Source organism: Vulpes lagopus, chromosome X (assembly GCF_018345385.1).
Source record: "Vulpes lagopus strain Blue_001 chromosome X, ASM1834538v1, whole genome shotgun sequence".
Taxonomy (NCBI): Eukaryota; Metazoa; Chordata; class Mammalia; order Carnivora; family Canidae; genus Vulpes; species Vulpes lagopus.
In genome coordinates, this window is record NC_054848.1 from 19,891,705 (window position 1) to 19,915,039 (window position 23,335).

The 23,335-nt window shown below is 52.0% G+C and overlaps 1 protein-coding gene across 1 annotated transcript; it reads right to left on the minus strand.

Annotated features, from left to right (window-relative positions):
- Positions 1-200: 200 nt before the first annotated feature.
- Positions 201-4,532, minus strand: LOC121482441 (transcription factor SPT20 homolog). The gene is made up of 3 exons (XM_041740363.1): positions 1,767-4,532; positions 1,129-1,261; positions 201-322 (listed from the first exon to the last, which is right to left on the minus strand). Exons 1-3 carry the CDS (start codon positions 4,530-4,532, stop codon positions 201-203), a joined length of 3,021 nt encoding a protein of 1,006 aa, XP_041596297.1.
- Positions 4,533-23,335: the final 18,803 nt, after the last annotated feature.

Here is a 23,335-nt window from a genome sequence, read left to right on the forward strand (position 1 = left end):
TTCAAAACGCCTTTGTAAAAACTGCAGTGACCACACCGTGCACAGACCTTTTAGAGCACACGCCGAGGCCATTCCTCTCAAAGCTGTCTCTGCTACTTAATAGGTCACTTCAGTACAGACTACGTCCAGGGAAACCATGTTTAGAAAGCTACGACCTTGGCGTCCCACGCGACAACGTGGGCGAACCTTGAGGACGTCCCTTACTGGCCGCGCGGAGTGAGCCAGTCACCAAAGGACACGGCTGCCCCGCGATGCCGCTTCACCCAAGTACCCGAGGCGGTCCGGCTCCGGGAACCAGAACGCAGCACGGTGGGTGCCTGGGCTGCGGAGAGGGGGAAATGGGGAAATGGGGAGCTGCTGCTCCGTGGGGATAGAGTTTCGCTTTCGCAAGAGGAGAACCATTCCAGAGGTCCCTCACGCAACGACGTGGATCCAGTCAGCATCGCTGAACCGCACACTCAAAAACTGCTGAAGCCCGTACACTTCAGGTCAGGGTTTTTAACACATCTGAAAGTTTTCAGATTAAAAAAAATACCAGGTTTAACTGACTGCTAGTGTCGTTTTATCGTTTTCGAGAAATTATAGGCTTTAGGACTTTACTTTTTTTATGATTTATTTATTTATTTATGATAGGCAGAGAGAGAGAGAGAGAGAGAGAGAGAGAGAGAGAGAGGCAGAGACACAGGAGGAGCCCGACGCGGGACTCGATCTCGGGACTCCAGGATCGCGCCCTGGGCCAAAGGCAGGCGCTAAACTGCTGAGCCACCCAGGGATCCCCGGCTTTAGGACTTTAGACTGAACCTAGTGTGGAGCTGAGGACACCGCAGAACATTCTCCTAAAGAGAACTCAGTCTACAACTACAGCAACAAAGCAACACAATCCCAGGTTCTTAAATCGCTGCCTTGTTTCTACATAACGCTCATGAGGTTGTGCTTCCGTAGAGTTTAGACATCTGACCGTAAAATACCGATACCTTATGGAAAACAAACAAAAACACCAAAACCACCCAACGTGAAGTCAAAAATCGGGAGGTCACCTGGGTGGATGCTCTGGTGCTTTTAAGATAGACAGAAAATAATGCAAGACTCAGAACTGGGGAGGGGAAGGCGGGTCTCTGGTCATTTTACCTTTGGACTGGCTTGCGGCCTGCTGGCCCTGAGGTGGCCCAGGCATCTGGGCTGCTACCATAGTCACAGCTGCAGGGCCCTGCAAGATTCTCAGCTGTTGTACCTGCTTCTGGAGCTGAGGCTGGGGCTGGGGCTAAGGCTGGGGGTGAGACTGGGAGTCAGACTGGGGCTGGGGCTGGGGCTGAGGCTGGGGCTGAGGCTGGGGCTGAGGCTGGGGCTGGGACTAGGGCTGAGGCCGGAGTTGGGGCCCTGCAAGATTCTCTGCTGTTGTACCTGCTTCTGGGGCTGGGGCTGGGCTGGGGCTGGGGCTGGGGCTGGGACTGAGGCTGGGGCTGGGGCAAGGGCTGACACTGAGGCTGGGGCTGGGGCTGGGGCGAGGGCTGACACTGAGGCTGGGGCTGGGACTAGGGCTGAGGCTGGAGCTGGGGCCCTGTAAGATTCTCAGCTGTTGTACCTGCTTCTGGGGCTGGGGCTGGGGGTGATGCTGGGGCTGGGGCTGGGGCTGGGACTGAGGCTGGGGCTGGGGCTGGGGCTGGGGCTGGGGGGTGAGACTGGGGCTGGGGCTGCAGCTGGGGCTGACCCCGGGGCGGGGGCTGGGGCTGGGGCTGCGAAGACGACGCAGGGGACAGCTGCAGTGCCTGCAGAGGACGAGGCTGGCTCTGCCCGGGTGTTCTCTGGCTCTCTGCAGAGCCGAGCTGTGCCAGCGCCGACACCGCTGCCTGGGGCTGCGGCAAACTCCCTTCTGCACCGAACTTCACGAGCACGGCTGGCTGAGCAGAAGAGGCCGCTCTTGGACTCGCCGGGCCTTGTGCACTTGACCCCTGTGGCACCGGCGGCGGAGGGCCGGGAGCGAGGGCTTGCTGGAGTTGGTCCTGGGGAATCAGCTGATAGACCTTCTGCTCTGGCTGCTGCCCGGCGTTCAAAAGGAGCGAATCTTGCGGAAGCTCCAGGAGAGTCACTGGCCTGAGGCCTGAAGCGCTTTTTAAGAAAAACTGAACGCGGACCGGGGGCGCAGAGGACACTGCCTCTGGTGGCCGAGCTCCCGAGGGCACGCTGCTGGGCTTACTTGCCGCAGGAGCCGCGGAGCCGGCGGTAGAGCCCTGCCTGGGGCTGCAGGCCCCCGCCACAGCCTGGGCTCCGCCACCAGGGCCCGCCGCTTGGACGACGCTGCGGCCTGCGGACGTGGCCGTGACCGGGGTGGCCGGGCTGCTCTGGGAGGAGCTGGCGGGGGACAGGATGGTCGTGGGCAGCCTGCTAACTCCAGCGTCCTGTGTCACAGAGGACTTCTGGGACTTGACCGTGACCGGGGTGGCCGTGGTTCTTGATGAGGAGCCGGCGGTGGGCAAAGCGCCTGCAGGAAACATGCTGACTCGAATCAATTCCACAGCGGACTTCTGGGGCTTGGCCGAGACCCGGGTGGCCGGGGTGGCCGGGGACCTCTGTGAGGAGCTGGCGGCGGCCCGGGCGGCCGCGGGGAGCGCGCGAACTCGGATCGCTTCCCCAGGCGGCGGCTGGGACTTGGCCGTGGCCGAGACCGGGGCGGCCGGGGTGGCCGGGGGCCTCTGTGAGGAGCTGGCGGCGGCCCGGGCGGCCGCGGGAAGCGCGCGAACTCGGATCGCTTCCCCAGGCGGCGGCCGGGAGTCGGCCTCCCCAGAGGGCTGCTGGGAGTGGGCCGGGGCCGAGGCCCAGACCGAGACCGGGGCGGCCCGGGCGGCCGCGGGAAGCGCGCGAACTCGGATCGCTTCCCCAGGCGGCGGCTGGGAGTCGGCAGGGACCCTGGGCGCCAGGGTCCTCTGCGAGGAGCTGCCGGTGGACAGGGCGGCTGCGGGAAGCGGGCTAACTCCAGTCAGGCCCACGGAGGGTTTCTGGGAAAGACTGGGTGGCGCCGGAGCAGGAGCGGGAGGCGGCGACCGAAGGAAGCTGCTGGCCTTCTCCCCTGGAGGAAAACTGTCACCTGACGAGCTCTCTCCTGAGCTCCAGGGAAGTCTGATGCGCAGAGGTGGGTGTCTGACGCCCTTCCCCAGGACTGGAGACCAAACTGACACCGTCGTCGTCGTCGTCGTCGTCGGCTGTTGCGCTTGTTTCCCGGGAGGAGGCCCGCCGGGGCCGGCTGAGCCGCTGGGGCCGGGCGACCACGTGGTGGCCGGGCCCCGGGCCTTCTGCTGGCCCACCGCCTCCGGCCGAATGACTAGCCTCCCGGCGTCAGCCTTGGACTCGGGCGGGACACGGTTTGGACGGTCATCTGTGGCCGAGCGCGGAGGAGACGTCGGTCGCTCGCAGCCGGCTCTGTGCCAGGGCCTTCTCTGTCCACAGAAAGGTGGGTTGCTCGGCGGCTGCGTGGAGGCCAGCTCCGTTGTCTGAGGCTCACGGCCGCCTTCACAGCCCAACACACCATCGTCTCTTACCTCGGGGGCTGGCCAGACCCCTGCAGGGGAGACGTGGCACCTGGCCGGCCTCTTCCCTCTGGCGTATTTCTGCACATCCACTTCAGAAGGGACGGCCAAGTCACAGGGCCTCCGTTTCCACAGATCCACACAGCTCCCTGCTTTAGAGATCTTGAGGTCGTACCGCTGCCCGGCTTGGCTTTGTCTGCTTTTTTTGCAAGAGGCCCATAGTCCCAGCTCGGGAGGAGGTGGGCATTGAGACAGCTCCTGCTGGCGAGTCAGCGAGGGTGCGGAATACCTCTTGAAGCTCCTTTTCATCGGGCGAGTGTTCATCTTCTGCTTGTTATAGAGCAGCCTGTTTGCAGCGCAGGCTACTGATAGAGAAGGATCAAGACACAGGGGTTCGGCGGTAGCCAAGATCAGCTGGCTCTCAAGCAACAGTTTCTCTTCCTCGGTCCACTGCTGGCCATCGCTGGTTATGGACTGCATGTCGCAGGCTAAAGTCTGCATCGTGGGGCGCAGGAGAACGTGCCTGGTCTGGTAGCCGGCAGGCTCCCCGTGGCTGCACTGCCTGTAGTCCCGTACCTGTGCTATGACACACCCACAGTGGAAAATGTTAACCTGAGATTGTTCCAGGAGATCCACCAGGGCAGGAGGCAACTCTTCAGCATCCAGGTATTCAAGCAGTTCGCCTTCCTCGTAAGGCAGCCGAATGGTCTCCGAGCACGAGCCCTGCTTCCCCTCCAGCATCAGCGAATATCCCTCCCCTCCTGGGTGTAGGTTGACCACTAAACACGCCAACGACTCTCTCCTAACCAGCTTCTCTAACAAGTTCGCGTTGCTTCTCAGTTCCTCCGTAGCCTCGGGCTCTTTCCCACACTCTTCCACGTAGATGTCATAAAGCTTTTCAAACAGAGATGCTGCCCCACTCGACGAGCATTTCCTTTTAGGAGGCCTCTGCTGCGCACTCGCGATGACATAGTCCGCACGGTCCAGAGCTCGTTCTACAGCCTCTTGCATCGTGCTGCAAAAGGGGCCCTACAAAGTAGAGAAAACGCAAGCGCCTTGAGGACTCTACTTCCATCTCTCACGTCTCACGGCAAGCAAGCGCCGCAGCTGCACAGCGGGAGCCACCAGCCTGACTTGCAAATGGTCGGCCAGAAGCCCGCCCCACGAAAGCACCACCACGCAGCAACCTACCTGGGATTTGGGGAAACAGCTACACGTGTTGGAGCCACCAGGGCGCCGCCTCTGGAGTCGCTGGGGGCTGGGCCGGAAGTGGATGGGAGCCCCCCGCCCCCCTCCCGGGCTCAGTGCCCCTGCCTCCGCCCCCCTCCCCGCCCCCGCCCCCGCCGGAGCATCCGCTTGTGCGCACGTGCGCTCTCTGCAGGCCACGGGCCTGGAGGCCTAGGCCTCCTCCTATTGTGGCCTCCGCCTGCAGGCCACGAGGCCCGTCGCCCGCACCTCCACCTCCACCTCCGCGGCAGGGCCAGACCCTTGCTTTCCACTTAACGCCCAAGGCACGCAACCGACGCATAGGCAACGATCCGAGGAATACGCACTGCCCCCCGCCCCCCCCCCCACCCCGTCCACGCCGATTTGCGCAGGAAGGCGGCTTCGGGGAAGCCTTGGAAGCTGTTCCTTTCTTTTCTTGGCCAGCGCTTCACCCACAATCGTTCACTGTTTGAGTCTCCTGTCGTGAACGGCAGGGCTGCGCCTGGTGCCCATCACCACTTGAACACACCCCACAGAGTCCACGTGTGTGGCTCCTGCCTACGTGGAGGCTCGCCGTACTTGGTGCAGGCGTCAGAATCCCTCCTTGAATCTTCCAGTGATCTCCTGCCTGGTGGTTGTCATGTGGATGTGCGCATCAACGTGCCTTCCTGATACTTCAGTATTTACCTCCTACTTCCCTGTGTAGCACAGTAAGGGCGTTTTGCAAAGGATGCCGTAGGCAAGTCGCGCCGGCTGGGAATTACAGTTCGGGATTAAACTATCGGTTTGAAATAAATAAATAAATAAATAAACTATCGGTTTGAGAAGCTGACCTGCGCGTGGATGGAGCTGAGAGCTATTGTCCCGGGTGATGGCAGCGCAGTTCAGTGATCACTCTGACTTGTAGACCACAGCCAGGATCCCAAGGCTGGATTTGGAGGAAGGTGACTAGGTCGTAGGTAACTGATGGGCCCTCCTTTTCCACTACCTCCGCTGCCTTGAGATGTGCGGGCCTTTGGGGACAGGTTTCATGTAAAACAGTCTCTTGAGGGGGATCCCTGGGTGGCTCAGCGGTTTGGCGCCTGCCTTTGGCCCAGAGCGCGATCCTGGAGTCCCGGGATCGAGTCCCAGGATCGAGTCCCAGGTCGGGATCCCGGCATGGAGCCTGCTTCTCCCTCTGCCTGTGTCTCTGCCTCTCTCTCTCTCTCTGTCTCTCATGAATAAATAAATAAATAAAGGATCTTAAAAAAAAAAAAAGAGTCTCTTGATATTGACCAGAGACATAGCGATAATAAGATATTCAGAGAAAAGTCTCACAAAGGTGAGGAAGCCAAGACCAGTGGGTGGGAGTCCCAAACCCCGCACAACTATGCAACCGGTGTGGATCTTGACCAATGGCAATGATGACAACTGCGTGGATAGTAGATTCAGTCTAGTGAAAGGGGATTGACAACTTTTCGCCGGAGAGCTCCTGAGAGATGGCCCTGTTTAGGGGACAGACGGGAATACTTTTGTACCGGCCCACCAACTGTCTTTGGGCAGATGGATACTTGGGGAGCGCCTCAAGGGGGCTTGAAATCAAGTTGAGTTCCCTAACTCTTTCACACATCCTCCCCGTCTCTCTTTTTTCCACCCCCACTTGCCCGAATTGAGGCTAAGTTCGAGACTGGATGGCAAAAGCCTATTTTTCTATGCGGTAATCCAGCTCTCCTCCGCTCCAGCCGGGAGCGGACTCCCGGCTTCTTAGCACGGCGAAGGAGGAGGGCCCGGACAGGGGTGAGGCCACCAAGGGGGCCCGGGGCCCGAGGTTGAGGGGGACCCCGGCTCTCCGGGTGGCGCCGGTGCCATCGGGGTCGGCGCCCTACGTGCCTTGCCCACCCCGCCCTGGGCCGGCCCTGCGAATAGGCCCCCTGGCCGCCTGCCGCCTGCCTTCCCTCCCAGCTCATCTCTCTCCCCTCTTTCCCCCGTGTCTGTGCTCCGGCCGCAGTCACCGCAGTCACCGTGCCGCGGACAGCCTGACCCTTCCAGACACACGCGCGCACACACACACACACACACACACACACACACACACCCCAGCCAAAGCCTGCTGCTGCTGCTGCTGCTGCTGCTGCTGCTGCTGCTGCTGCAGAGAGGCCCCTCCCTGCTCAGGCCCCTGCCGATCTCCACCTCTTCACCTCAGACGTCCTGCCCTGACCTCTGACCTAGGAGAAGCAAGGCAGTCTCCTGCTCGCTGCTGTTCCACCCAAGCACACGTGCCCCACGCCCTGTGAGGGCCAGCCGCCACGCCAGAAAGGAGCTGAGCGGGCGCACCGTTTCTGCTCACCCTGTCCCTGGCTTCTCTGAGGGCAGAGGCGACGTCCCTTCCATCCTTGTGTGGTCACTGACTCGGGCGGCCCGCACTCGGCTCGAGGTCGGCACCGCCAAGGGAAGGGATGATAGACTCCACGCTCTAGTTACCTCAACTCCAGGCTCCTCGGAATCTCGGCAGGTAGATGTATGATCCCCCTTTCAGAGACGAGAAAGGCACCCACAGCCAGGTCTCCTGGCTCTGGTGCTCTGGACCGTGCCAGGATTGCCTGAACCTGGGCATCTGGACACGTGTCGCGTGGGGGCTGCCTGCGCGCTGCAGGCCATCCAGCAGCATAGCATCCCTGGCACCATCCATCCACTGCTTGCCGATAGCCCTCACCCTCGGTTGCCATAACCAAGAATGGCTGGATATTGCCAAACATTCCCGGCCGGCGGGGCGGGGGGGGGGGGGTGTCGGCAGGATCGTCCACTGCTCGAGAACCACTCGACTGTACACCTGCCCTGTACACCATGAGCGTGATTCGGATGCAGCCCCTTAGCCCACGTCCCGGAGTATTTGTCACCAGGTAGACAGGGGTATCTGCCACCCTGTCACAGGATGGACCAGACCTGCCACACTGGCTGTGTCTTAGCTTGGCTTTCCCCAGGAGCGTACCCTGAGGAGAGGATCTGAGTGCAAGTGGTTTATCTGGGAGCTCATCCCCAGAAGCAGCGGTATGGGGAAGGGGATGCCTTGGGAAAGAAGACCACAACGGGCACATCACATCCATGGGCAGAAGACCGCTGTGCGCAGCTCGGCCCGGCTGGGGAGCTCCGGGAGGGGGCGGGGCGGGGGCGCGACAGTACCAAAGGATTGTCGGGTTCTTCTACCTGAGAGGCCAGGGAGCGGGGCTGTTTCTCCCTCCACTCTTGTGCCTCATCGGCTGAGGACAGCCCTGGCACTGTTCCCCGTCACTCCAGGTGGCCACCGGTGCTGACGTGGCCACATAATACCCTCACCCGGAGAGTCCCGATCGCTTGCACTAGTCCTCGGTCTGTGGAGACAACGTTGAGCACCGTGGGGATTCGGGCAGAACCCGGGGTGGGGGGGGGGGCATCGGCTCCACCCACGATTGAAGCTGGGTGGGAGAAGCGGGCCGTTCCTCCTCAGTGCTGTAGAGAAACGTGTGCTCTGTGATATCATCTGGCCGTTTGGAGAGATGAAGTGCTACTCCATCCCCGTGAAATGGGCCATTTCATGGGGGGGAGGAGTGCGTGTGGGGGTGGGGGTGGGTGGGCCTGTGAGTGAGTGTGTCAGCTCTTAAAGCCACCATGGCAGGGATCCCTGGCTGGCTGGGCAGTTTGGCACCTGCCTTCCGCCCAGGACACAATCCTGGAGTCCCGGGATCGAGTCCCGCGTGGGGCTCCCGGCATGGAGCTTGCTTCTCCCTCCTCCTGTGTCTCTGCCTCTCTCTCTCTCTCTCTCTCTCTCTCTCTCTCTGTATCATAAATAAATAAATATATCTTAAAAAAAAAAAAAAGTAAAGCCACCATGGCCTCCAACAGAAGTGGTGGCCCGCACCTTGCCCCCCCCCTCCCCAGGCCTCCTGGCCACAGGTGCACTGGACGAGGCTCCCACCCTGGCCTCGCGTCTACCCCTGCGTGCATCAGTGGGCCTGGCAGCGCTTAGCGTGGTTCAGCCATCCCCCTCACTTGCACTCCCTAATTGCCTGGTCTTCCCACAAGATGAGGGGTTTAAAAAAGAATTGCTCTGAGTGCACACCGTCCTTGGAGCCCTCCAAGCACGTTAATGAGCACGCTGGCTGATTATAAGGACTCCGATGGCTGCCCTCCCCTACAGCAGCCTGACCTAGATGCACACGCTGAGAAAACTCACGGCCAGGCTAAGATATGCTAGTGGGAGAAGAGAGTTCAGTTAATTGCAAGATAATTGAGCTAATTTACAATTAGCAAACTGGTTTGTGCCATACCCATTGAGGTCTAGGTCTAGATTTTGCCACCTCTCCCCTGCTGCAGCTAATTAGAGGGACCAGCCACAGAATGTGGACTACGGGGAGCAAGCGAAGGTGAAGATACGTTGCTTGTTGGCCTCATCTCTGGTTAACCCTCCATCACTTGCCCCGAGACTGATGTGTCTCTCCTGTGATCAGGCCCCAAGACACGTTAGAGCGAATCCCTGGCAGATGGATGCTGTAGCTCCGGGAGAGCGCGGGACTGGAGGCCCCTCCCACAGGCCATGACAAAGATGGGAAGACAGACCTTACCCCCAGAAGCATCCTGCTAGGGAGAGGGCCCGCTGCAGTGGGATTTTCCAGTGGGGGGGGGGGGGGGGGGGGGGAGATTGGTCTCCCAGCGCATGCCTGCTCGGCGTGCAGCATGGGCACGTGGGCGTCTATGGCCAAGGAGCAGGGTGGGAGTCAGTGGGTGGAAAAGCACTAAGGGGAAACGTCAGGGGGTATGGGGGATTCTGGCTAAACAGGCCCTTCTCTGCTGAAGACAGGCCAGGGTGATCTGGCTGCGGCTGGGGGATGGTGGAGAATGCGAAATGGGATTGGGTATGGAGGGTGGGGCGGCTTCTGGTTAAACGGATGGAGCAGGGTTCTTGCCCAAATGGCCTCCTACAAGGAAGTGCTGGATGGGCCTAGGAGAAGGTTGGGGAGCCTGACTGAAGTTTGGCCAAGTAAAGAATCTCTGTCACCATCAACTTTTAATTATGAAAATGTTCCTTATCACAGTTACAAAGGGTAAGATATACTAGAGGAAGAAGAGAATTGAATTAATTGCAGGATAAATACCCTAATTTGCAATAGTAAACCGGTTTGTTCCATGCTCATTGAGGTCAAGTATGAATGTTTTTTATTAAGTGTTATATACAGAGAGTAAAATTTTCCTTTTTCAGTGTGCAGACCCGTGAGTGTTCAAGAATGTTTTCAATTGTGCAATCGCCACTGCAATCAAGGTATAGAACTTTTCCATCATCCAAAAGAAAAAAAATTCCCTCATGCATATTTGACGCAGATTCTCCAAGACCCAGAGGCCATATCACTTTGTCTTAATTAGTGTAGTTTTATAATTTATGAGTTTTGAATCAAGCAGTGATAAAACTCTCACTTTATTCTTTTGAAAAGTAATTTTGGCTACTTTCATCCTCCTCTTTCCAGGTACATTTTGGAATCATCTTGTGAATTTCTATAAGTTGGAGGCCTAACCCCTAGTTCCACTAATTATCTCTTCCCTTGATCAAGTCACTTAACTCTTTTGTGTCCCTGTTTCCTCATTTGTAAATTCAAATGATGATGATGATATTTTGAATTTTAAATGGCAATCCATATAACCCTTGTCCATATAACTATTCCTGGCACATAGCACTCAATAAAGGTCAGCCATGTTTTTCCTTTACCACTGCCCTTTTGAGTCCCTTAGCATCCTTTTCTTTTCTTTCTTGGGGACAGTGGGGAAGTAATGAATGGTTTGAAGAGAAATAGTAACTTGTTTAGCACATTAAGTGGAGCCTTGTGAGGGCAATGGGTTAGCATGGGATGAGGTTGAGGACAGGTAACAGGTGATCAAGTGACCACAGTGACCTCACAGCTGATGAGATCAGTGTCAGTGAAGCTGGCAAGGAAATACTTGAGTTATTTCTCAGTTCAGCGGTACTTGAGAAGTAATTGGTTATAGGAGTTGAAAACAAGGAAAGAGTTGAATTTGGCTCAGAGCTGCTAGCTTGAAGAGATTGAATGGCTTCTCGTGGTTAATATGGTATCATATATAATTCACAATTTTTTTGTGTGTGTCAAAATTGTAGGAAGTTGGGGAATAATGCCATTCTTCAAAATGTAAACTGCCCTAACAGCAGGGATTGCTATTTTTGCCCACTATGGCTTACCCAGGGCATAGCACATGCCTTGCATATAACTAGGTACTTGCAGTAGACAGAATAATGGTCCCCCAAAGATGTCCACATCCTAATCTTTAGAGCCAATACATATGTTACCTTCCAGTGCAAAGAAGATTTTGCAGTTGAAATTAAGCTATAGAGCTTGAGATGAGATTATCCTTGTTTTCCTGGGTGGGCCTAATATTATGACAAGCATCCTTATAAGGGAAGGAGGGAAACAGGAAAGTCAGAGAGGGAGACACCAGAAGTTGCCTCACTGCCGGCCTTGAAGATAGAGGAAAGTGCCTTGAAGATAGAAGAAAGAGCCAAGGAACACAGGCAACCTCTAGAATCTGGAAAAGGCAAGGAAATAGATTTTCCCTAGAGTCTCCAAAAAGGAATGTTGCCTTGTTGACATTTTAATTTTTGCATAGTGAGATCAGTTTCCAACAGTTGACTTCTAGAACATTAAGATTATAAATATATGCTTTTTTAAAAAAAGATTTTATTAAAAATTTATTTATTTATTTATTTATTCATGAACGACACAGAGAGAGAGGCAGAGTCACAGGCAGAGGGAGAAGCAGGCTCCATGCAGGGAGCTGGAAGTGGGACTCAATCCCGGGTCTCTAGGATCACACGGCGGGCTGCAGGTAGCACTAAACCGCTGCGCCACCAGGGCCACCCAATATGTGCTGTTTTAAACCACTATGTTTGTGGTTATATGTTATAGCAGTGCAAGACAATGTGTATCTGTTTTATATGATAGATAGTGCTGAGAATTTGTGAAGACCTGTATTCCGCAGTTTGCAGAACTCCATACCTCTCTAACAAAACTTGGCTGTTTGCTAGCTGGAATTGAGAGGGAGGAAAGGTGCGTGCAAAATGTGCATGCTGCCTTTCCCAGAATGTCTGATGCCAGCCTTTTGTAATTCTATAAAATGTTTTGTTTCCAAAATCTCAAAACTCAGAAACAAGTAAGAGATTTAGGGTCTTTGGGGAATGCAAAACCAACCGCAGAAGAACAATATGGTGATAGGAACTCAGGCTCTGAAACCAGACAGGCCTGTTCCATATTCCTGGGTTTGCTCAGTTCTGTGAGTTTTGACGAGTTTTAAAACATTTCTGAGTGTCTATTTCCTCAACTATAAAATTGAGACTACATTAGACTTTGAGAGATTTTGAGGTGTGCAAACAACTCTATACAGTGAGCACTCAATAAATGTTAGTCATTGGGGCAGCCCGGGTGGCTCAGCGGTTTAGCGCCACCTTGGGCCCAGGGCATGATCCTGGAGACCCGGGATCAAGTCCCACATCTGGCTCCCTGCATGGAGCCTGCTTCTCTCTCTGCCTGTGTCTCTACCTCTCTCTCACTCCCTGTGTCTCTCATGAATAAATAAATAAAATCTTTTTTAAAAATGTTAGTCATTGTCATTCTCTGAAGCTAACTGGAACTGAAGAGCTGGTAATCTCAGTTTTCATTAAAAACTTAATTTACACAATCTCCATTTACATCATGGGATTATCTCTGTCTCTGGTTACACCCAGGGCAGGGAGATGGAGTTGTTGATGGTAAACTGTGAATTGAGGGCAGAGAGGAACTGGCAGTGTATGTGTTGAGACAGTGACCAGACCAAATGGCCTACAGAAATGGAACATTCTCCCCGCCACCCCTACCCCCACCCAGACCTTAGGAGAAAATGGGAAGTTAGTAGCCTCCACCTCCTCTATCCAATCATCAGCGGCCTGTAAGAGGCACACCCTGAAAATATCATGAGCAAAATATGCCTTTTGATTTTGAAAGACAAGTCTTCTCTTTCCTCTGTAATTAAAATGTGCTGCCTAGAAGCCTTTGGGCTTCCTAAGATTTATATGAAATATGGCAGATATTCAAGCAAGGACTTTAAAAATCACAGCTTCTGCTTTTTTTTTTTTTTTCCTATTTCTAATTCTTCCCAAGGTGAAGCGCTTATTCAGGTGTGGCTTACGGTCCATTAGAACCTCAATTAGCAGATCCTCAAAACACTAGAAAGAAGAAAATGAATGGACTCAAAAGGTATTCATATCCAGGAAACTTATCATGAAAACAAAATTTAGGGTCAGGATTCAGAAGCAAAGCAAAATCAGTGTCATCATTCCAAGACTCAGTTATGTCTATTGTACCATACCTGCTGAGGTCAAAAAGGAGACTCATGCTACCACTTAGAAAGATTTCTAAGGACAAGGGCTCAAATCAAAATCTTTTCATTATCCAACATCCAACACCTAAATGCATAGATTGCATAAGTTTACAAGAATTAGCAAATGTAGCTCGGAAAATGAAAAGTGTGCTTGGTGCCTAGAAAAATAAAATAAAAAAATAAAATTATATTCATATATATTTATGCAGATATATATTTTATAATTTTATATATCAAAATCTAAAATGTTGGATGTAAATGTTATTTAGACACCATATATAAATATATGACATGTAAATATACGTGGTAAATACAAAGATATAATGGAAAATAGCAGGCCTTGATGTATATATAATTTTAATATTTATATCAGTTTAACATTTGAAATTACATATATATTCAAACTCACTATTTTACCTTACCTGAAGAAGTTCCTATAGACAAAGTACCTCTTATTTAGTCATCCTACATTTTGAAAAGAATAAAAAAATATTTTTAAAAGAAAAAAATTGTGTCATCAAATCCATTTTAATAAGGCTGACTAATGTTACTAAGTATATAACACTGTCTAATACCAAATTACAGTCAAAATGCATTACTAAGAAAAGATGATAACCCCAACTATAATTTTAGTTTTGTCAGATATAAAAGCTGGATATGACTCCTGGCCTACATTTTTCTGGAAATATCGTTCATTATCTGTTCATCTGTCTCAGAGAGTCAATGCCTTGTGCCATTGCCATTTTGATAACAATCTGCTCCTTACAAGGCTGAGGTATGAAGATGTCATTTCTTATAAAAACCTCTCACATCCGGTGTAACCCAAGCGCTAGTTTCTCCCTACTCCCCTCAAAAGAGCACATTTTTCTTTTCTTTTTAAAGAAAGGGGGATTTGTCATCTGTCTGCTCCAAAGTCATCCACTTGGCACCTCCTTTTCTGCTTTGTGAGCTCCTGCTCTGGGCCACCACCTATGGCCATGTCTTCCTCCATGTGACAATGCTATCATGGAGCAGAGGAGGGTGATACGGGGTGGGCCACACTCCCTGTAAAGACCTGCCCTTGATTCCCTGACAACAGCAGGTGAGAACATGTTTTAAGACTTTACTGACCAGCTGGGGATAACTTAATGGGATCACGAAGTAGAAAATACTATTTAAACTGGATGCTAAATATGACTCCTCTCATAGTCCAGAGGGCATTAAAAACTTCATTGTGGAGGGTAGGGTCCTTTTGAGGGCACATCCCAGTTCTCAGCCTTACTCTCAGGCCCATTTTCCTCTGTCTCTTCCAGAGAGAATGTGAGAGCCCCCTTCGTCAGTGTTCAAAGCCACAATAGAAAAACTCCAGTGCCCACCCTCAGGGTTAGTGCTGTGCTAGAGTACATCAACTTCTGTGGTGTACACTCTTTGAGCCCACCCAGGTCCCCTGGGATCCTGTCCACAGTTCCTCCACCCTTCTCCCCTGGCTTTTGTGTGCTTTTGCTTCTAACAACCTGTACCAGAGACTCTTTTTGGAAGACTACTCTTAGGTTATTGGAATAGCTTTGAAGAGCCAGAGCCAGAAAGAACCAGAGATAGACAAGGACAGGAGTGTGAATGCCCAGCTCCCTGGCCTTAAGTTGGGACAAACTCTGAGGCATAACTCACACTCCAGAGTTCTCCCCCAGGTTAGACTGAGCTGGGTCTGCCTGAGGTCACACTCTTGGCTTCCCCTCTTTCCTTGTCCTGCATCTGTCAGTCACCCCCTTAAAGGTCTCCCTGGAAGCACTTACTTCAAAAAAACCACTTGTAAATGCATTCTTATTTCAGGGTCTTCTTCTAGGAAACAGACCTAAAGTACCTCTCCACCCATTTTCAGGTACAGTCAGAGGCTCTGAGATTCTTAAGCAATACATTCCCAAAGTCCAGCAGAGCGGCCCAGGGGCTCTGGTGTGATATATCAAATCCTTTTGAGTGGGCTTTCCATCAGGGTGGGATGAAACTGCGCGTGTTTACTATTCTAGTTTCCAGTGGGTAAATTCTGGGCAAAATAAACATCTATCTCAAGGACAAAAAAAGAAAATCTTAGCAATAGTAGATTTAAATTGTAGATTTAAACTTTCCCAAAACCAATGCAACTTGCAAAGAGGCACTTAACTCAAAATTAAATTATTGAATTAGGCCGAGCTGATTCTATCCCCCTCCTCTACTTCCTGCCCAGATACCGGTGGTACATAGGAAATGTATGGAGAAAATAAGCCCATTATGTGCCCTGTGGAAGAACAAGCCGTCTACCCTGAAGGCCATTTTTAGTAGTGCAAAGGCTCGATGGGGGCTTTGACATGAACAATTTTCTTTTGTCTGATCAAATGGTTCTCAAAATGTGGTGCCAGGACCAGTGGCATCAGAAGCATTGGGGACCTAGGTAGAAATGCAGATGCTCTGGACCCCACCACAGACCTATGGAATGGGAAGCTCTGGGGTTGGAGGTAGACCCAGCGTTTTGTGTTTTAACCAGCTTTCCAGGGGTTCTGATGCATGCTTCAAGTTGAGGACCACTGCTTTGGTCCTCAGACATTTCCTCTCTTTAACCTCTGTAAACATTTTTTTAAATTCTCAGAGAGACAGTATGACTGGCTGTTACCAACGGGTTTCAATCCTTAACAGGATCATCTATGTCAAAGAGAAAGGGTGAGTAAAACCAGGGGAACTCTGTGAACTAGGAGGCCTCCACAGTATGTGATTATTGAATCTACCATTATTCCCTGGTCTGGGAGTCAGGGGCACAGTCATCTGTGATGTACTGGAATACAATGAATGAGATCAGCCAAATATAGTGGTCTCCTTGTGTGATTTCAAAAAATGGAAGCAGGGATCCCTGGGTGGTGCAGCAGTTTAGCGCCTGCCTTTGGCCCAGGGCACGATCCTGGAGTCCCGGGATCGAATCCCACGTCGGGCTCCCGGCATGGAGCCTGCTTCTCCCTCTGCCTGTGACACACTCTGTCTCTCTCTGTCTCTCTCTCTCTCTCTATGTCTATCATAAATAAATAAATAAATCTTTAAAGAAAATGGAAGCAAAGCACATTTATCTGCTTTAAATTGTTTGGTACTGCCTAATGTTGAGATGAGTGCTAGTCCAATGTGTTCTTTTTTTTTTTTCCAAAGATTTTATTTATTTATTCATGAGAGACACACACATAGAGAGAGAGAGAGGCAGAGGCATAGGCAGAGGGAGAAGCAGGCTCCATGCAGGGAGTCCGATGTGGGATTCAATCCCTGGGACTCCAGGATCACGCCCTGGGCTGAGGGCGGGCGCTAAACTGCTGAGCCATCAGGCGTCCCAGTCCAATGTGTTCTTAAAACATGACTATACTTATCCCGCTCTTGTACATACTATTATAATTGCATATTTACTTTTTTTGTCCCTATACTGGAAGCATCTCAAAGATGGAGACGTTGCTTGTTCACTTTTGTATCTCTAATGATTGTTAGGTGACCAATAAATAATTCTTACATGTTGAATGGGAAAAAACTATGAGCCATCAAAATGATGTGATAAATCCCTAACTAGAAGAAAGTCCTGAGATTAGGATTAAGGGTTAGGTTATTCCACTTACATAAGCAATTCAAGGCAGCTCTAATCTAGACCCAAGTAGACCCCAAAGTGCTTTGTGACCTGTAGTAGGGGAGAGTGACAACAATGGAAACATTTTGCAAAGGACAGGTCTCTTTTCTTCCCTTCCCTCCCTTCTTTCCTTCCTTTCTCTCTCTCTTTCTTTTTGGTGTTTGCAGAGCATGAACTCTCCCCCACACCAGTTATATTGAGATATAATTGGCACACAGCAATGTGTAAGTTGAAGGTGTACAACATCATGATTTGCTTACATATATTGTGAAATGATGACCTCAATAAGCTTAGTTAACAGCCAGCATCTCATATAGGTACAAAAAAAAAGGAGAAAAAAAATGAGAACTCTTAGAATCTACTCTCTTAATAACTTTCAAATATATCACACAGAAGTGTTAACTATAGTCATCAGTTTGTTCATTACAACCCCAATTCTTATTTATCTTACTGGTTTCGACCATCTTCCTCCAATTCCTGATCCCACTCCCCACTCTCTACCTCTGGTAACCACAAATCTGATTTCTTTTTCTCTGCGAGTGTGTTGTTTTTGTTTTTATTTTTATTCAGATTCTACATATAAGTGAGATCAGACAGTATTTGTCTTTCTCTGTCTGACTTACTACACTTAGCATAATGCCTTCAAGTCTTATCCATGTTGTTGGATTCCTCATTTTTATGGCTGAATAATATTCCATTGTGTTCCAATAATATTTCACCACAATTTGTTTATCCATTCATTCACTGATGGACAAGAAAGGTTTTTAATTAATGTTTTTAATCTTAAATTGATTTTGCCTCACAAAGGAGAAGTGTGTGGTAGCTTTTTCAGGCCTCAAAACAAACATTGAATCATTAGAATCTATTATTTTACTGAAAGGAATTTATACTATTTCCTGGGCTCTCAAGCCCTTTGTGAAGCTTCAGCTGGTGGGAGGACAGGGCAAGTTTTGAGGGAAGGGTATATGAAGACTGAAGAGTGACAATGTAAAGGTCCTGGGAGAGCAGAACAAATACAAGAAAGGCGGGCTTGTGCTGGGGGCAGGACACCCTAGACCTCTGCCAAGCAGATACTTTGGGGATGGGGAGACAGAGAATGCTATACTTTTTTTTTAAGATTTTACTTATTTATTCATGAGAGACACAGAGAGAGACAGAGACACAGGCAGAGACACAGGCAGAGGGAGAAGCAGGCTCCACGCAGGGAGCCCGATGTGGGACTCGATCCCGGGTCCCCAGGATCATGCCCTGAGCTGAAGGTGGTGCTAAACCGCTGAGCCACCTGGGCTGCCCACTATATGTTTTGTTTAGAAAGGGAGTTTTAAGTTAAGGACCATTTATTTTAAGGGACAGAAATGTAAAACTATCATTTAAATTGCCTTCCAGGAATGGAAGCATGCAGCTAATTTATAAGCAGAAAAAAGTAAAACACATAGAAGGAAACCATAATGTGCCACCCAAAAAAATGCCACCTTGATGTAAGGCTTGTTTTAAGATGAAGGCAGTTAAGAAACTTCAAAAGAAGAAAGAGTTCTCTGTCTTCCCAACATCAACCTAAAATCAGGGCATGAATTTCCCTTTGTGAAAGTGTTTCTCCTCCCCTCTCCCATTCTAGAGGAGAAAAACCACCTTTACCACTAAGACAGAAAGTCAGCCCTAGGATGGATCAGCATAACTAACCTTACTAAATATCCCTTATCTTTCATTTGTTGTCCCCATGTGGTTACCATCCCACAAATTACTGCTCGTAGGAGCCCAAACTTCTTTTCTTTTGTTTTGTCCCTTTTCCACAAATATATCTATATCATCTATATCTATATCTATATATCTATCTATATTGTGTGTGTGTGTGTGTGTGTGTGTATTTGATAAAATGCTATATAAGTCCCTGGATCTAACTGCCTCCTTGGGGTTTTCACTTTTTTCTCTGTGAAGCCCCCATGTGCATATGTAATAAACATTTTTTCCTGTTAATTTCTTTTGTCAGTTTAATTAGCAGGCCTCAGACAGTGAATCTAAGAGGTTATAGGAAAAGTTTCTCCTATCCTACAATATTGTCTTGGATCCTAGAGAAATGGATTTTCTTCAGACGTGGAAAAGAACACCATCAAGTTGGGGTTTTTTTCTCCACAAGTTCTGGATTTTGTCTTCCATTCCTTTTGTGTGTGTGTCCATCTTAGCACTTTCCTGGATTTTTCTAGTCACTGGCACCTATGTGATTTAGATCATTCCAGGCTTCCCTGTACATATCCCTTGGGGAAAATAATGATAAAGGAAATAAGAAGACTTTGAGATTTAGGACTAAGTTGACTTTACTGCTGGACAGGAGAGGAGAAATCTGACTGAATACAGCAGGATTAGGTCCTGTGAGATAGAGTCCACAAACTGTGAAAGAATAATTCAGACAATTGAGGTCGTGAGGATTTACTCACATTTAAAAACTGCACAAGGAAAAAAAATAAAAAAACTACACAAGGGAAAGCAGACCACAAGGACAGTCTTTCAGAAAAAAAATAAGGATGAGATTTATAAAAGCAAAGCTGGAAAGATTCATGAAGACTAATTGAACAAGACAAAACTTGTCAATTCAAGATTGGTTCATTGGGATGAAGCTGGTCAAGGGCCACTTACTGAAGCCCAAGTCTGGCTGTGGTTTTTAGGAACCGTGTGTAGTCACCAAGTCTGTATGTAGGGTGACCCCAGATAATGTGCTTGAGTGTTATCCTACAAAGACTCACAGCTTCATCATCAAGACATTTGCCCAGAAGTTTTCCATTAAGTTCCATCCTCCACCATCACCCAGCCACAGCCTGATCACCCTGGCCTGTCTTCAGCAGAGAAGGGCCTGTTTAGCCAGAATCCCCCATACCCCCTGACGTTTCCCCTTAGTGCTTTTCCACCCACTGACTCCCACCCTGCTCCTTGGCCATAGACGCCCACGTGCCCATGCTGCACGCCGAGCAGGCATGCGCTGGGAGACCAATCTCCCCCCCCCCCGCCCCCCCCCACTGGAAAATCCCACTGCAGCGGGCCCTCTCCCTAGCAGGATGCTTCTGGGGGTAAGGTCTGTCTTCCCATCTTTGTCATGGCCTGTGGGAGGGGCCTCCAGTCCCGCGCTCTCCCGGAGCTACAGCATCCATCTGCCAGGGATTCGCTCTAACGTGTCTTGGGGCCTGATCACAGGAGAGACACATCAGTCTCGGGGCAAGTGATGGAGGGTTAACCAGAGATGAGGCCAACAAGCAACGTATCTTCACCTTCGCTTGCTCCCCGTAGTCCACATTCTGTGGCTGGTCCCTCTAATTAGCTGCAGCAGGGGAGAGGTGGCAAAATCTAGACCTAGACCTCAATGGGTATGGCACAAACCAGTTTGCTAATTGTAAATTAGCTCAATTATCTTGCAATTAACTGAACTCTCTTCTCCCACTAGCATATCTTAGCCTGGCCGTGAGTTTTCTCAGCGTGTGCATCTAGGTCAGGCTGCTGTAGGGGAGGGCAGCCATCGGAGTCCTTATAATCAGCCAGCGTGCTCATTAACGTGCTTGGAGGGCTCCAAGGACGGTGTGCACTCAGAGCAATTCTTTTTTAAACCCCTCATCTTGTGGGAAGACCAGGCAATTAGGGAGTGCAAGTGAGGGGGATGGCTGAACCACGCTAAGCGCTGCCAGGCCCACTGATGCACGCAGGGGTAGACGCGAGGCCAGGGTGGGAGCCTCGTCCAGTGCACCTGTGGCCAGGAGGCCTGGGGAGGGGGGGGCAAGGTGCGGGCCACCACTTCTGTTGGAGGCCATGGTGGCTTTACTTTTTTTTTTTTTTAAGATATATTTATTTATTTATGATACAGAGAGAGAGAGAGAGAGAGAGAGAGAGAGAGAGAGAGGCAGAGACACAGGAGGAGGGAGAAGCAAGCTCCATGCCGGGAGCCCCACGCGGGACTCGATCCCGGGACTCCAGGATTGTGTCCTGGGCGGAAGGCAGGTGCCAAACTGCCCAGCCAGCCAGGGATCCCTGCCATGGTGGCTTTAAGAGCTGACACACTCACTCACAGGCCCACCCACCCCCACCCCCACACGCACTCCTCCCCCCCATGAAATGGCCCATTTCACGGGGATGGAGTAGCACTTCATCTCTCCAAACGGCCAGATGATATCACAGAGCACACGTTTCTCTACAGCACTGAGGAGGAACGGGCCCGCTTCTCCCACCCAGCTTCAATCGTGGGTGGAGCCGATGCCCCCCCCCCCACCCCGGGTTCTGCCCGAATCCCCACGGTGCTCAACGTTGTCTCCACAGACCGAGGACTAGTGCAAGCGATCGGGACTCTCCGGGTGAGGGTATTATGTGGCCACGTCAGCACCGGTGGCCACCTGGAGTGACGGGGAACAGTGCCAGGGCTGTCCTCAGCCGATGAGGCACAAGAGTGGAGGGAGAAACAGCCCCGCTCCCTGGCCTCTCAGGTAGAAGAACCCGACAATCCTTTGGTACTGTCGCGCCCCCGCCCCGCCCCCTCCCGGAGCTCCCCAGCCGGGCCGAGCTGCGCACAGCGGTCTTCTGCCCATGGATGTGATGTGCCCGTTGTGGTCTTCTTTCCCAAGGCATCCCCTTCCCCATACCGCTGCTTCTGGGGATGAGCTCCCAGATAAACCACTTGCACTCAGATCCTCTCCTCAGGGTACGCTCCTGGGGAAAGCCAAGCTAAGACACAGCCAGTGTGGCAGGTCTGGTCCATCCTGTGACAGGGTGGCAGATACCCCTGTCTACCTGGTGACAAATACTCCGGGACGTGGGCTAAGGGGCTGCATCCGAATCACGCTCATGGTGTACAGGGCAGGTGTACAGTCGAGTGGTTCTCGAGCAGTGGACGATCCTGCCGACACCCCCCCCCCCCCCCCCCCCGCCGGCCGGGAATGTTTGGCAATATCCAGCCATTCTTGGTTATGGCAACCGAGGGTGAGGGCTATCGGCAAGCAGTGGATGGATGGTGCCAGGGATGCTATGCTGCTGGATGGCCTGCAGCGCGCAGGCAGCCCCCACGCGACACGTGTCCAGATGCCCAGGTTCAGGCAATCCTGGCACGGTCCAGAGCACCAGAGCCAGGAGACCTGGCTGTGGGTGCCTTTCTCGTCTCTGAAAGGGGGATCATACATCTACCTGCCGAGATTCCGAGGAGCCTGGAGTTGAGGTAACTAGAGCGTGGAGTCTATCATCCCTTCCCTTGGCGGTGCCGACCTCGAGCCGAGTGCGGGCCGCCCGAGTCAGTGACCACACAAGGATGGAAGGGACGTCGCCTCTGCCCTCAGAGAAGCCAGGGACAGGGTGAGCAGAAACGGTGCGCCCGCTCAGCTCCTTTCTGGCGTGGCGGCTGGCCCTCACAGGGCGTGGGGCACGTGTGCTTGGGTGGAACAGCAGCGAGCAGGAGACTGCCTTGCTTCTCCTAGGTCAGAGGTCAGGGCAGGACGTCTGAGGTGAAGAGGTGGAGATCGGCAGGGGCCTGAGCAGGGAGGGGCCTCTCTGCAGCAGCAGCAGCAGCAGCAGCAGCAGCAGGCTTTGGCTGGGGTGTGTGTGTGTGTGTGTGTGTGTGCGCGCGTGTGTCTGGAAGGGTCAGGCTGTCCGCGGCACGGTGACTGCGGTGACTGCGGCCGGAGCACAGACACGGGGGAAAGAGGGGAGAGAGATGAGCTGGGAGGGAAGGCAGGCGGCAGGCGGCCAGGGGGCCTATTCGCAGGGCCGGCCCAGGGCGGGGTGGGCAAGGCACGTAGGGCGCCGACCCCGATGGCACCGGCGCCACCCGGAGAGCCGGGGTCCCCCTCAACCTCGGGCCCCGGGCCCCCTTGGTGGCCTCACCCCTGTCCGGGCCCTCCTCCTTCGCCGTGCTAAGAAGCCGGGAGTCCGCTCCCGGCTGGAGCGGAGGAGAGCTGGATTACCGCATAGAAAAATAGGCTTTTGCCATCCAGTCTCGAACTTAGCCTCAATTCGGGCAAGTGGGGGTGGAAAAAAGAGAGACGGGGAGGATGTGTGAAAGAGTTAGGGAACTCAACTTGATTTCAAGCCCCCTTGAGGCGCTCCCCAAGTATCCATCTGCCCAAAGACAGTTGGTGGGCCGGTACAAAAGTATTCCCGTCTGTCCCCTAAACAGGGCCATCTCTCAGGAGCTCTCCGGCGAAAAGTTGTCAATCCCCTTTCACTAGACTGAATCTACTATCCACGCAGTTGTCATCATTGCCATTGGTCAAGATCCACACCGGTTGCATAGTTGTGCGGGGTTTGGGACCCCCACCCACTGGTCTTGGCTTCCTCACCTTTGTGAGACTTTTCTCTGAATATCTTATTATCGCTATGTCTCTGGTCAATATCAAGAGACTCTTTTTTTTTTTTAAGATCCTTTATTTATTTATTTATTCATGAGAGACAGAGAGAGAGAGAGAGGCAGAGACACAGGCAGAGGGAGAAGCAGGCTCCATGCCGGGATCCCGACCTGGGACTCGATCCTGGGACTCGATCCCGGGACTCCAGGATCGCGCTCTGGGCCAAAGGCAGGCGCCAAACCGCTGAGCCACCCAGGGATCCCCCTCAAGAGACTGTTTTACATGAAACCTGTCCCCAACGGCCCGCACATCTCAAGGCAGCGGAGGTA

What these genes read in the sequence shown, in the direction of transcription:
- LOC121482441 (XM_041740363.1), bottom strand. Translation starts at nt 4,532, where the DNA reads ATGCAAGAGGCTGTAGAACGAGCTCTGGACCGTGCGGACTATGTCATC. An exon ending in GCCAGCCTCGTCCTCTGCAG is followed by an intron (nt 1,262 to 1,766) that starts GCACTGCAGCTG and finishes CCCCAGCCTTAG; the next exon opens with CCCCAGCCCCAGCCTCAGCT. An exon ending in GGCCGCAAGCCAGTCCAAAG is followed by an intron (nt 323 to 1,128) that starts GTAAAATGACCA and finishes CCCTCTCCGCAG; the next exon opens with CCCAGGCACCCACCGTGCTG.